This window comes from Schistocerca cancellata, chromosome 5 (genome assembly GCF_023864275.1).
Source record: "Schistocerca cancellata isolate TAMUIC-IGC-003103 chromosome 5, iqSchCanc2.1, whole genome shotgun sequence".
In the NCBI taxonomy this organism is placed as follows: Eukaryota; Metazoa; Arthropoda; class Insecta; order Orthoptera; family Acrididae; genus Schistocerca; species Schistocerca cancellata.
This window is the reverse complement of record NC_064630.1, coordinates 772,995,702-773,011,418: the sequence shown is the minus strand read 5'-3', so window position 1 is coordinate 773,011,418 and position 15,717 is coordinate 772,995,702. Positions and strand designations below refer to the sequence as shown.

The 15,717-nt window shown below is 38.4% G+C and overlaps 1 protein-coding gene across 1 annotated transcript in view; it reads left to right on the top strand.

Moving 5' to 3' along the window:
• Positions 1–15,717, top strand: part of LOC126187951 (chymotrypsin-2-like) — a 167,041-nt gene that overhangs the window by 58,251 nt on the left and 93,073 nt on the right. The window contains exons 2-3 of the mRNA XM_049929327.1: positions 303–376; positions 9,643–9,731. Of these exons, the coding sequence (XP_049785284.1) occupies positions 303–376; positions 9,643–9,731 (163 nt within the window). The remainder of the gene's footprint in view (positions 1–302; positions 377–9,642; positions 9,732–15,717) is intronic.

Here is a 15,717-nt window from a genome sequence, read left to right as displayed (position 1 = left end):
AAATGTTTAGGTAACAGTTTTGATCTACTACAAATGTATTTATTATCTGCCAGTATTTTATTTCCAACCAGTGAAAGATAGTTGCATCTTACACAAAAGAAAAAAAGTAAAAGACAAAATGCTAAGATTTAGCCTGTCTATAAAAATATTACTGTAATAGTAATATACAATGAGAGATAGGTAGTTGAATAATTCTCAACGTTAGAGAAAAAATTGTGATGTAATTGAAGTTAATGATAAGAACTGCAAACTTTTAATATTTGTGCAAAAATAATAAAAAATATTTAAATTTTTCATTTCAGATGCAGCACCACAAAAAGTAGAATCAAGAATTGTGAATGGGACAGAAGTTATGGAGGGACAGTATCCTTTTGTGGTAAATATTAATTTCAGTCTCTCTTAAGAATTTACTGACCTTTCCTTGGATATGAATAACGATTTGTGTATAAAGTAATTAGATAGATCAGTAGGAATCTGGTGACCTTTGTGTAGTTGGTAATGCAAACAAGCAGGAGTTATTTTTAACAATTTGTAAATGTTAACAAAATTTAAATTATCAGGTTAAATATATTTCTATCCTTCTTGAAAAGCAGTGTGTGTTTCATGCCTGAACATCATCTTTTGAGATGTCATCATGAGAGCAGAAACACTTATGGTAAAAGTTTTTGGAATATTGTTCCAGGAAATGATACTTAATGGCATTATAATTATTTAGTTATCACAGTCGTGGTTGTGTATAAGTTGTTAATTTTTATTTGTGGATGACTGGTTTCAAACTACGTAATACAGAGATCATCATCAGATCTATATTCTGTGAAGAGAATAAAACATATCACTTTAATTACAATCAAAATGGACATTAATATAAATAATGTAGCAAAAAGCTGCAGCATGATATGGCCTTGGTGGTCATAGGAATCCATGACATGGAGCAGGCCCATCCTAGATGGTGTTGAGAACACTGCTGAATATGGCTCAGCTACTGACAGCCGAGCCATCTTCAGCAGAGTTCTCAATGCCAACTAGAATGGACCTGCTCCACGTCATGGATTCCTACTACCACCAAGGGCATATCATGCTGCAGATTTTTGCTACATTATTTATATTAATGTCTATTTTGATTGTAACTAAAGTTATATGCTTTATTCTCCTTCACAGAATGTAGATCTGAAGACAATTGCTGTAAAAGACCAAACCAGGTCACCCATAAATAAAAAGTAACAACTTATAAACAACCATGACTGTGTTAATAAATATTTATGGTAAAATATCTTATTTCTCCTCCAGTACTCGTTATTCTTCTGTGTACTTTTGTCAACAGAGAACTCCACATATAAAAATTTGCCAGTGTTTGAATGGGTTGTTGGCATGCCAGGTAATGGTACTGTCATGATAAACTTACCTGTTACAAAAAGTAAATTTATGATGTTGCCAGCTGCATGTTGAGGGTCCTAAAGACAAACAGAAGTATATGTTATTACCGTATTATTTATAGGTATACTAAGGAAAATTCACACATGAAAATAATAAACTATGAGACAGAATTGCTAGACATCACTTATATTGTGGAAGGGAAACATCTAGTACTGTTGACAAATGCATGTAACAGAATATTACCTTATTCTAGCTGTCAGCACTATTAGTGGTTTCCTTGGGGAAGAAAGGAGGATAGAGCTCCCTTCATGTTGTTTTGGAACTGACACGGCTCCTCAGAGCAATAGTAAGTTCTGCAGTGACTCATGCAGCTGTCATTCTATTATTTTTTGGCACAATCCTCTTCAATGATACTCTGTCACTGTATCACTCAACACAGTTCCACATTGTGACTTAGTGGATGATGTTTTTCATTTGTTCAGAATGTTGGATAAATCTTGTCTATTGAAACACCAAACACTTCAGCTTCCTTTGTTAAAGAAGCACCCACCATTCAAACACCAATGATTTCTTCATGTTTAAATTCATTTAGATCTTACATAATGCACTATCAATATAATAGAGGGAAACATTCCACGTGGGAAAAATATATTTAACAAAAAAGATGATGAGACTTACCAAACAAAAGCGCTAGCAGGTCGATAGTCACACAAACAAACACAAACATACACACAATGTTTGTGTTTGTTTGTGTGTCTATTGACCTGCCAGCGCTTTTGTTTGGTAAGTCTCATCATCTTTCTTGTTAAATATATAATGCACTATCAACTACACAAAACTCTTGACATACCCTTGCAATGTATTGAGGACATTGCAAAGGTGCAATTTGTGGTCAAATACAACAGTGCAACTTGCAACTTCAACTTATGTTCAAGCATGCATTTCTCACAGTGTTTCCAAGTTTCTATCCAGCTCCTGCAACTAATTCTTATAAATTGTCATCAGGAATTTAATGTGGTTATGAGCTGATATTATTTGTCATCTATGAGCTTCAAATACTCATTTTTTTCTCATCCCCACTGGCTATGAGACAAAGGGTTGCCAGTACTTAGTGTTAATAGTATTGATTCTTTTGCTGGAATAAAATTTACTATTAAACGTGAACATGGATTTAATTTTTCTCAGTTGATCCCACAGAAATTTCAAATTATATGGGTGTTTAACTGTCTCAGAAACAATGCTGAATCACCCCTTACTCTGTTATACATAAACATTCAACACAATTATTTCCCATTTAATTTATGTACTGTTCTCCAATGTACCAATAGCATTTCATTTTATTTAAATGTGCTTTCTGGCCATGAGCAGCTCAAAATTATTGGCATTCTTTCTTACATGCTAATACTAAACGTGTGCTGTCAACTTCTTCACTGACCATGTTCATCTACGTTGTTCATCCATTTTTATGTCCACCTAGGTTGCATTCATTTTTAAAATTGTGACCAGTTTAGAGTCCACATGTTCCGTCTTCAGATCTGAATCTATCAGTTACAAAACCAACTTTTCAAGTTCATCAACAAATTTATACGTTACATTGCAGAACAATATTTATATTGCACTGTTCTGTGATACAGCATGTACATTTTCCAATAAATTTGACATGTTACTCTTGTAACTGATATACTCAGATTTGAAAATAATTCATGTGAAACCAAAACAAGTCACAATTTTTAAAATGAATGTGATCTAGATGGGTGATAAAATCAGGTGTATACCAATTACTTGTGGGTTTTCTTTGAAAAATACAATATATCATTTGCTACAAAAATTGCAATGTCTCATTCTTGACAGCTGCATATTATGAGACAGTTTCAAGTTCTAAGATACTACAAAAGTTGTGTGTGCTAGGCTATAACTTTCCGAAAGCATAACCATAATGATATTTTTATGAAGCCCAAATACTCATATGTAAGCAAAAGCAATGATGATGACCTTGTAAGTCAAGAGATGGGAAAGAGAAATAAATTAGCACCATAGAACATACACAATATCATCCTTTTAATTTAATAATTGGATACTTAACTGTAGAAAGGTGCTAAGTGCCAAATTCATGAAAAATGTGATAAGAGGTTTGAAAGAGACAGGATACTGAGGAGGATTACCTATGAAATGTGCTATGTCCACCGAGAATTCCAAGTGGTTACATTTGGCAATGATGCTAAGTTGCCAGCTGATTTCATAAGAATGGTGCAATGTGCCATTCAGTTGTGTTTGTTTCACTTTACTGCATTATCGATTGATATGCCACAGGTTATGTTTGTGCCCACACAAATGCACTCCGAGATGTTTTATCACTGCCAGTTATCTTGTTACAACATGGCAGTATCTGTAGGTGACACCCTTCAGTCTTACATGTGTATGTGGGATGGGGGTACAGCTGGTAGAGGTGGAAATGAAATCGTGTCATGCATTCTGAAAGTGTTATACACCGGGATAACAATGAGGAAAAACCTTATTGTTTGGAGTGACAAATGTGCTGCACAAAACAAGACTTGAATGATAGTATTTCTTCTTCTTTTTCTGGTGGCAAATGGGTTGTTCGCACAAACACAACAACAGTTTCTTGTTAGTGGGCACAGCTTCCTCCCCTGTGACTCTTGAGTTTGGCTTGATAGACAGAAGGAAGTCAGTGACGAAGGCATTTCTACCCAGCGACCTATGCAAAATGATCGAGGAAGCAAAAGTTGATGGACAAGATACTCTTTATAAAAAAACTGAACATTTCAAAAGCTGTTAGCATCACATATGATTCAACAGATGGAAAGGATCGGTAAGGCGAATGTGCTCAAAAGAGTGAAACACGCAAGAAACATTCAATGTGCTACCTTTGAATCTATTTCCTCACCTAATTCAATCACAGATGAAAGGAAGAAAGCTTTAAAAGCTATGATACCTTCCCTGGAAAAGAATGAACATAAATAATATTATATGAAGATCTGTCGAGAGTGACTAAGAACATAGCACCTAGAATAATTTGATGGTGCTTAGCAACTTTCATAAATGTTTCTGTTTGAATTACCTTCAGCATCAAACAGTTCCAACTGTGGCACAAAACCACCACTAACAAATGACACGATACTCCCATTTGTAACATGGAAAAGTCTGAAGAGTAAATAATTAAAACACTGCATTATAGACAGTTAGTTTGTAATTACTTCAGTTCATGAATGTGGTACTTTGCACCTTTCTACAATTAAGTATCCAATTATGAAGTTGTATCGAGAAGCAACAGAAGAATCCATTAATATAATTATAATTAATCTATAATCATTTTCACCAGCATTACTCCTTATTTTTTACATTTATGAAGTGGCCTAAGTGGTAAAGCTGCATGTAATAGCTGAGTAATCGGTGGTGATTTCATGGTTGCAATTAAGTACACTTTTACTTAAAGTACAGAGTTCACAATAAAGAAGGTTTCTAGATAACAACAGAAAAATCATACATGATCACCTAACAATAACTTAAAGAAAGTCTGCTGTGGTAGTACCAGTCCCGTTGTGAAGTCTCATCCTAGGTGGCTATTGGAGCCATATCCGTAGTGCAGTGTGGTGTGTTGCAAAGGAGTGCACTGTGGTGCACTACATTACAACGTCACGGCACAGAGCAGTGATGTAGATGTGAGCGTTGTCCAGTATGGTCTTGGTGAAGATCCAAATGATCAGCTGCAAGGTGCAGCCAGCACCTGGCCTGGAGCTGAGCAAGTGACAGAATGCTGCCTGCTGAAGGTAAAGACACAAAATAAATATCCAGCAGGTGGAAGGATATTTGCAGGAGTCTGACATGCACTTGACCTGCAGGTGGAGACTGGTCCCTTGATAACAAAGCTCCATTGCTGGATAGTGTCCACAACATGTGATGCCGTTGTGATATTTGTACATAGTCTCTGGAGGAGAAATTCCTGCAAGTCAAGGATACACGAACCCACAGGTTGAAGATGTGGTGGAAGCGTAGTGTAGTCAGCATATGACCAATGCACAGCATCCCTTCCAACTTAAGGAGGACATGTTGACGCCATCTCAATGAAGGTCGCAGATCCTGCATCCTTTTTCCTGTGAGGGGAGAAGGCAAAGCTGGCAAGGAACAGCAGTGCCGATGACTGTCAACAGGAGCAGTGCTTTCCCTGGGTGACAAGAGAGGTCCAACAGAACGGGGAGCTTCAGGTGGTTGTGATCCAATCCCAGGAACGTGGGACTTAATGTTGTGAAATGGTAGCTGCCAAGAGTGTGGATGAATCAGGAAGTGCTGTGGAGAGAAAATGCAGGAGAGTTAGCCATGGCACTGAACACAAACTGGAACAGCACCCACCAAAGTAGACCCACCAGGTGGTGCTATGCTGCAAAGTGTGAAGACACCAGATGTTGAAGTGGTGGCAGCAACGAAGGGGCACTGGGAGACTGGGCTAGATCAATCCGGGTTCTGGAAGAGTGATTGAGCCGATGACAGACATGGTGTCTGCGGGTGCTGATGAAAATTTGAAGCAGCAGTCACCAGCTGTGAGAGTATAGGGGAAGTGTGGGCATGTTATGAGTGGGGTAGGATGTGTTAGGAGCATGACAGGTCACACTGGTGTGCAGTAGGATACATTGGTCTGTGGTAGGAGCGTGTTGTAGGATGAGGCCCAGTGGGCAGAGGGGCACCATGAAAAGGAAAGGAAAAGAGGTAAAAGGAGAGTAAAGATCAAAGTTGTGAAAGGAAAGGAAAAGAGGTAAAAGGAGAGTAGAGCTCAAAGTTGTGAAAATTGCTGAATGTGAAGCTTAAGGAGCATAGGAGAAGCTAGCTGCATGGAAAACAGGGGTGGCAGGAGGGTTGTTGCAGCAATGTGCTCGGGAGCACGGGATATGCTGTCTGTAAGGAGGCCTGGGTCAGCACGAAAGTCATCGCTACAGTGTGTGTTGGAGCAGGGAAGATCTACACCACAGAAAGGTAAGACAAGGATGTGTGTTACCTAGAAGAAGAGGTATGTGGTTCTGCACTGTCTTTGAGAGGAAGAGGGTGAACACAGCTTGAAGCGATGGTGTGAAGCCATGTGAAGTGTCGGGGTTGCTTGTGGGAGGGCAGTGTCAGGTGTGATTGCAGTGTCACCAGAGGATGACACTGGGACTGCAGACTGCACACTCACCAGTGCATCTGTTGCAACATGCTGGAAAGTGAGACTGGGCATAGTTGCCATAGTTACATCACAGCAGAGGTGCAGAGGGCGAGTAGCATCAGCTGCAGCTAGGAAAGGGCAGTGGCTGAGCAGCAGTCAAGCCATGATGTTGGGTGGACTTGAGCCTTGTCACTAACTGATGTCTGGGTGACACCAACCTTAGGAGAAGGGCCGATCATGACTGCAATGTGTGCAGCAGTGTCCGATGCCACTGGAGGCAGGTGGTGGACCAGATGAGGCACAGCATGTACAAACAGTAGCACCATTGTTGACAGCTTGGAACCAGTCAGTACCACCCTTGAGAGGAGTGCTGGCCATGGCTACAGGAGTGTCGGGGGCAGCTGGACGTGGGTGGTAGTCAGGTGGCAAATGAGAGCAGGAGCTGGCACTGGAGACATCAGAGTGTTAATTCACAACAGCATCTGAAGTGATGGGCGAGAAGCATGCAGTGGGGTCGTAATGAGCCTTGTCACCGTCTGAAGTGTACTGAGTGGTTGGCTGCACATAGTAGCTGATTAGTGACAATTTACAACTTGCAGTTAAGTTCACTTTTATTTACAACACAAGAATTCACAGTAAAGAATTGTTCTGGATGATTATGAAAGCATAACAGAAACAAAGTCTGCTGTGGTAATACCAGTCCCACTGTGAACTCTTGTCCTGGATGGTTGTTGAAGTGACGTCCATAGTGTTGTGTGCCACACTGCAAAGTGAGCGTCTCAGCTGGTCTCTTCGAAGCTCTGAATGATGGGCATCAGGATGCAGGGTGCTCCTGGCTAACAGCTAAGTGAGGGATGGAATGCTGCTTGCTGCAGGCTGAGCCATAATTTAAACATCCAGCAGGTGGAAGGATATGTATGGGATTTTTATGGGCACGTGACCTACGGATGGAAACTAGTTCCTCGATACTGGCACCACTGTTGCGGATGTGCACACTGCTCATGAGCATGACTGATGCCCTGGTAGCTGCTATAGTGATTGGTGTGTCAACAGATTGATTATAATCAGTTTAGTGTCTACATCACATGATGCCCTGTGATATTTGTAAATATTCTCTAGAGGAGACTCATCTGTGAGTCAAGAGTAGGTAAATCCACAGTAAAAACACGTGCCGGACATATAAGATAATTGGCATATAAGCAATAAACAGCAATTTCATATGTACATAGTCTTGTACAACCCAACTGGTAGAAAATAAAAGATTGATGGGGAAAAAATTCATTTTACTTTTCAAACTGCTTTTACCTGTGAAAATCAAAGTGTGTTAGATTTGCCCCACATTCATTCCTACACAAAGGTAGCTTCATAGGTGGCTATTATTAAAACAAACATGTCATGACTAGAATTTGGTCATTCAAATAAAATAGTCCTACCTAAGAATTTTCTCACAGTGAACATGAAACGATCACATTTTTGATGTGTAATATTCAGAAACATGTTTCATGGAACACAAGCATGTGGGTAAAGTCTTCCTACCTTACAGGTGCAGGATCTCTGCAGTAGGGGTGTTCACAAATGTATCCTTATCATGAAAGAATTCAGCATTCTATGTTGCTGGGGTGAATACGCAACTGATATAGACACTCTCCAAGATGTGATCCTCACCAGAACTGAGTCACGTTGTGGATGTGCACCTGTGATAGGGCACACCTATCTCAGAATGTTGACTAGCTATACAGTTCCACAGATGCCTCCCCACAAGATTTTACAGCAGGATGGTGCCCCACCCCACTGTCATGGGGATGTTACCACATTTCTCCATGAGACATATCCTGAGCATAGGACCAGGAGGGGGGTATCCCATTGTCTGGGCCCCTCGGTCTCTCAATCTGACTCAGCTGGATTTCAGTGCATGGGGATTTATCAAGGACACTGTTAACAAAAGTTTGAGATCTGGTAGGTTTGGGACAACAGATCTATGCCACTGTAGATGCCACAACACCTGTCATGCCTATAAACGTATGGTAAAAAGTTTATTACTGTTTCAGTATCTATTGAGGTACAAACGGTGCCTCCAAGAACTGTACCGACAGGCAGTGTTGGACAAATAAAAGTTATAAACCTCAATAGGTACTGAAATTTTTTACCTCTGGCCTGTAAATCCTTTACAATGAATCATATCAAACACTTAAGCACATCAATAATACACTGTTCAATATAATAATTGCAAGATGATAAGACATCATGTAACAAACATTATATTTGCATGAAGCATATCATTTGCTTTTGTATGCAACTTATTACCATTACACTGAAATTGCACCAAGTTGCTAGGAGTAATACATCTATATTTTTTATGTAAGGAAAGAAATCACATCTGGATGTTGTCTGTTTGTGAGGTGATCATCATATGCCCAGTTTAAGAAGCAGAAATGTCTACCAGCAAGAGTTGGAATTGATGGCTGCAGGATTAAGGTCAACTTAGATTGTGGTTTATTGTTTTGTAATATTAGTGCTTGTGTGCATCTGGAGTCCATGAGTGTCATGTGAATCTGGAATCAGTGGCTTTAAGAAAGCCATACTCAACAGTACGCAGGATCCCAGTGGCCTCACATGACCAGTATGAGACATGCAACATCATTTTCCAGCAGTTTCCTTTTCTTCATAACCCAAACGATTATGTGTAAATCATCTGTTGTTACATCTACAATATTATTTTTAGTATTATATATCTGTATTTTTGCTCTACCTTTTAAACTGTACAAACATTAAAGAAGCATGCCTATTCTTCATTAATCTGATTTAAGTCACACTGTAGTATTTAGTGTTCTTACACAGAAACCTGGATCATCACTCCTGTAACCAGAGAAACAAAAGTTGCTACAGATCTTACAATACAATACAAAATTATACGTGTACATGGACAAAATTTAAGTCAGCATTTTGTGATAGTGGACAACAACAACAAATTTTGATCTAAATTTTCCAGTCCAGGAGTATTATTTACTGAGTGATTAGTACAAACAAGAAAATGTGCTGGAGATAGCTTTAAGGAAATTGGTTGTTCTTTATTTAATAGTATTTACCAATTTTATAAAAATTTCTATTTCTCACAGATCTCCCTAAGATATGATGGAAACCATTCCTGTGGTGGTACTGTTCTTAATAAGGAATGGGTCCTTACTGCAGCACACTGTGTGTATCGGTGAGTTGCCAGCTGCTACTATCTACGGAGATTTTTACTAAAATATTACATGAATAAAAATCGGAGAAGTGTGGGTAAGACTACACCCTGACCATCCTGTTAGACTTAATTATGTATATAGATAGTTCCTCTATAATTTTGATGAGTGAGTTTGCGAGTGTCAAAATATGCGACGTAAATGGCTGTATCTTTTACACCACAAAGGGATGCAGACCTTAGTATTTGACATAAATTTCAACTTGACACTTCTATTTGTGCCTGAAAAAAAGGGGTCTTAACAGGTAGACAGACAGTGATCCTGTAAGGGTTTAAGACATGGAACTCTTAAACAAAGTGCTCACTCACAATACTTAATCACTGTGATGTTATATTGTTACCGTAACCCATTCTAATCCAATATCACATTATGAGATTTATGTAAGTGTCCTTTTTTGGGATTGTAAACAGAAATAAATTTTGATGATCAGGAGAAGCATACTGGAAAAACATACATCATCATCTCAAGATACTCACTACCGCAATTGCTACTTACCATTTTGTAGAATCAACATTTGTATTCCTCTCTTGCAGAAGTCTGCCACCTGGGCTAAGAACCAGTGTGCGGCAGGCTCAGATACAGGGTTCACTTCTGGTCATGGTGGTAAGAGGGAGGGAGAGGGTGTTACAGTTTGTTTCTGTATTGTCTTCCCCAAATATAGCTTACCTACAATTTTGACAAAATAACAACAAAATATACATATGTTTTAACATAATAATACCTGCCTCCATAGCTTCTAACACAGCAAACTGGAAGCTCCCTAACTGCTATGCTGCACTCTTGTTAATATTTGAATTTTTTCTTTCCACTTATTATTCATGTTTCATACAATTACCTACCTAATACTCATATACGTGTAATGTATGCATAAGTATTTAATGTTAGTAATTGGCTGAGTTACACAAATTAATTATCCAGATTATTATTTTGAATGTGCTCATTACTTTAATAAATGTAGTTTTTATTGGAACTCTGTTAATTGAAAGCTATGACAGGCTAAAAATATTACTACTGTTCATCATATGCAGAATCTTCTGAACTAACTGACATATGTAGATAAGTTAGCATACACCATTAGAAAGGCAGGCACCCCAACTTTGTATTAAGATAATTCAATTTTCATGAAGCTAATTAACTTATGAGATAAATGACACTGGAAGTCCAGACTGTACGATTTTCAATTCTAGATTTTGTTTCTGTACTTGTTAGATTCTGCATATTGGCACTGTGCTTTTAATACAGTTCAATAAACTTTTCTAAATTACTAACCCATAACATATTCCATGAAACAATTTACTGCCTCAGCATATAGGACATTCAGAATAGAAAAAACTACCCTAGTTCTGTAAAACAACATATATCTTTATACCAGTCTTTGTAAGATTTGCCCCAGCCCAAAATCGCCAATCTAGGCACAGGAATAGCAATGGTAACATCTATGTAATTCATTCCTGACAAGCTAAAAAACATGTTAGTTAATTTCATGTTCCATCTACCATCCGCATGATAAATCATAATAATGTGGAACAAATCATTTTATAGTAATTCCTATGCATGAACTTCTGCACATTATAACAACAGAAATTCTCCTTTGGAACAGAAAGAGTTTTCAAGAATAAACTTTTTCAGTTTGTTTTCAAATCTTACTTTGTTGTCTGTCAGACATTTTGAATCACTGGATAAATGATTAAGAATTTGGATTTGCAGCATAGTCCACCCCTTTTTGTGCTTAAGACTACCTTGACATGGAGTAATTAATTTCATTTTTCCTTCTGGTATTGTAATTATCTGCATCATTGTTCCCTTTGAACTGTAGCCGATTATTTACAATGAACTTCATGAGGTAATAAATATTCTGTGAAGCCATAGTCAGAATGCCCAACTCCTTAAACATACGTCTACAAGATGATCATAGATGAGCACCATATATTATTTTTACTGCATGTTTTTGGGCAGTGAAGATTTTCATTTTGAGGTTATAAAAGTGAATCTAGAAAAAATTTACTCTTTACAAGCAGTAGCAGGAGAAAACACACATAAAAGTTATGGAAATGTGCAAGCTTTTGGAGCTAGTGGGTCCTCCTCCTGGGAGAAGTATTGAAAGAAAAGGCATATGACATTGAATGAAAATACACAAAATGTGTCAACATACTGATTTGTCTCTCCCCATGATTTTCAGTAATTCCAAATGCAAATGTGGCTGCATTAAATTGTTTTAGGAGTTCCAGAGTGTGCTTTTTCAGGGTGTATACGTGGACCAGGAAAAAAATTCCTGGATTTTTCCCAGTTAAAAATACACTTTCTCCCTGATGAAAATACACTTTTTCCATGTTAAGTAACAGTATACTTTTCCCCGGAACTGTAAAACTTATCAGTCCTTTCAATGGTTGTGGTTTTATACACTGGCGTAGAATTTCCCGGCACTTTAGAAAACAAAACTCAGGGGAAAAAAGATGTTTTGGAAAGATGTCGGATGTGCAGCAACATGTACACTGCATATTTTCGTATTACAAAAGTATAAATTCGAATTCCACCAAACACCGCATGCTACTTTCTGACAAAAATAACTTCATTGTTCTGCAAGGGCCGGCTGGGGTGGCCGAGCGGTTCTAGGCGCTACAGTCTGGAACCGCGAGAATGCTACGGTCGCAGTTCTGAATCCTGCCTTGGGCATGGATGTGTGTGATGTTCTTAGGCTAGTTAGGTTTAAGTAGTTTTAAGTTCTCAGGGACTGATGACCTCAGAAGTTAAGTCCCATAGTGCTCAGAGCCATTTGAACCATTTGTTCTGCAAGGCAATTAATGCTTGTGTCAGAAAGGTGGAAACAAAATAAAATCTGAAACTAATAACATATTTTAGCCTTCTGTAATTATGTGAATGAATTTTAATTCACTTGATAGCTCCCGGGCACAGAAATCCGTTTTGTTTCCATTTGATGTGAGAGCAATTAACGAAGAGGAAACAGCAAAATCACTTAAATGTAAACACGAGTCACGTGGAGACTACCACCTCTCCACTACAACTCAGACTGCTCTGTGCATCAGGTCTGGATCTACGATATTTCCAAACCCGGGCAATATTGGATAGTGGCGCTCCCCCTCCCTCGAGCGTTTGAGGTAGGACGCCAAAAATTTAAAAAATCGACTTTTCAAAAATACCTTCATTTTGTAGTGCACATCTCTCTGAAGATTCTGATGGATAAAACATTTATGTTTGAGGGAACATAAGACATGTCATTTGGTCTATGTCCCGAAGAGCAGTGCCATGCCTCTTCACACAGCATTCTTCCATTGCATGTCTCTGTATTTCGCTCTGTGCTCCCAGGCTGCCAGTTTGACATCCTGCCCCTCTTTAAAAAAATCTCGCAATTAACACTGGATAGGATTATCTGTAACTGGCAGAACAAGAACTCTTCAGAAAATTTGCAGTCTTTACTGTCTATTAGCTAATAAATTGCTGTTTTGTGTGACATAAAATTAAATATAGGATACATAAAACGAGTAAAGACATGAGACAAGCGAGACGGTACACATTTCTTCAATCCCTAAGTCCTTGCTTTTTTTCTCTCTCTAATCTTGCCACAGCTTTATATGGTGTTCCTTGCTTTCTGGAAAAGAATCTATTACCTCATCAAAGTTCATCAACGTTTTTCTACATGAAAAATCCAAATATCATTGTCTAATACTAGAAAAGCTGTTAATACAAGTAGTACCCAAGACTGGTGTGGTTTCTCAATCTGTTTACATGATTTTGCCACTGTCTGCTAGATAAAACGAAAGAAGCCGGCCTAATATTGCAGCTATTGTTACACACACCAAATAAACGGGGCTGTTTTGGCACAAATGGTCATTTTTATAACAACACAACAGAATATAATGCACGAAGTACGAATATCAAATGCCTTTTAGGCCTACTACAAGCAAAAAGTTTGATGTTAGGAAATAGTTTCACATTTCATTCATACTCTCTAGCTTCTGAATTTGCCGCACCCCCAGTTGTCCCAGGTTTATACACCCTGTTTTTCCAGTTTAAATTCTCATCACACTATTCATTACTTTCTCACCATGTATTACACTTATCACTGACATAATACTCCTAGATACTTAATAAGTTCTGTCTTTTTAAAATTGAAGGTGAGACCACTGTGGAAAACTAGTCAACCATACTTTTAAGAACCTTGTTTGCCATTACTTTCTTACTGCATGTATGCCTGGACAGATAGTGTCATCTGCAAAAAGAATTAATACTTCTTCTTGATACTGTAAAATATAATGTGATTCTTGCAAGTAAAGTTCATATTTGTAAAGCAAACATGACAAAACTAAGTGTAATTGTTATATGAAACTTACACATTGCATATTTTAATAACTTTGTTCATTTTTTTGTGACAAGGACATGTACACTGAGTTTGTTATGAAATATTACCACTGTATCAAGTCTGCACTTTTCATCACATACTGTATTATTTGACTGATATGGTGTTATCAGAGTTACACTTGGAAATGAGTGGAGATGTGTATACAATTTGTAAATTTGATAACAGACCTGCTCATTACATAATTTATAGTGCTAATAAACAAGGAGAGAGCCACTTAACTGCAACAACTATGTTGTGTACATCTTTTGCAAGATCCAAGAAAACACTGTCCAGTTATGACATCAAAAGATCAAACTACAAGACTGCAAGAAATGAAACTGCAAGGAAAAAACAGGCAGTCGATCACCCCAAGCTGATGTCATTATTGCATGGCTGCATGATGGCATTGAACTTGGAAGTACGCTCATTTGACTCCTGATGGAAAATTTTCACCACCAGTATTTGGCCAGGATGGAGAGGATATGTGGTGTAAAGCTCCTGATAACCAGCCTTTCACCCAACATACTGGATTAAATTCCAGACCTTTCCACAGTACCTCAAGAAGCAACGGCATGTAACACCGTTTATGGTGATCAGTCTGTTGGATGGGAACATTAACCTTCCTATTGTGAATGGGTCATTTACTAAAATTAACATAAAACCACCTTGGAGAAGATGATGAGAGAAGCAAATAGCTTGACTAGGGGAATGATTTTTCATAAATCTGTGCAGATACTGGACTGTGCGGACACCATCGACATAGTAGCAAGAACTCTGACGGCAATGGAAGAGACATTCACTGTGCTTGAACAGGCCAGCAGGAATACAGGACTAAATATTGATGAGAAAAAAACAAAATACCTAGCTGCTGGGAAAGCACACAGGGAGAACATGCCAGCTTAGATAATTATTGGTAGTCACACATTTGGAAAAGTCGATCATTGCAAGTACCTGGGTTCCATTGTACCTAGCCTAGATGATACCTCATAAGAAATAAAACAGAGACTAATTGCAGCCAATAAAGCATAAGTTTCCTTAACAAAAGCTTCTATCATCAAGGCTCCTGCTTAGGACCACAAAACTAACCATTTATAAAATACTGGTAAGACCAGGGCTTACATATGCCTCTGAAACCTGGGCTCTTTCAGCAAAGGATGCTGAATCACTGGACGCATTCTAGAGGAGGTTACTCGAGAGAATTGTTTGCCTAGTTTGTGAAAGGGAAAAGATGGACGGGGAGATACAGCCATGAATTGTATGCCATGTACCAGCCCGTTAGAAGAATTGTGAAGTCATCTAGGCTGAGGTGGACTGTATATGTGGTGCAGGTGAATGATACAGAAACACCAAAAAAGATTTTACAAGGGAATCCAGGTGGTCAGAGAAAACACGGTCAACCAAAAACTAGATGGGAGGACAGACTCATAGAAGACTTTCACAAGATGGGCTACATGAGCTGGAAAACGCTAGTAACAGACCAAGATAAATGGAATGAGACAGTTGAAGAAGCCACAAATCATCATGAGCCGTAGAGCTGCAGAAGAAGAAGAAGAAGAAGAAGAAGAAGAAGAAGAAAAGTATTTACACTTTAG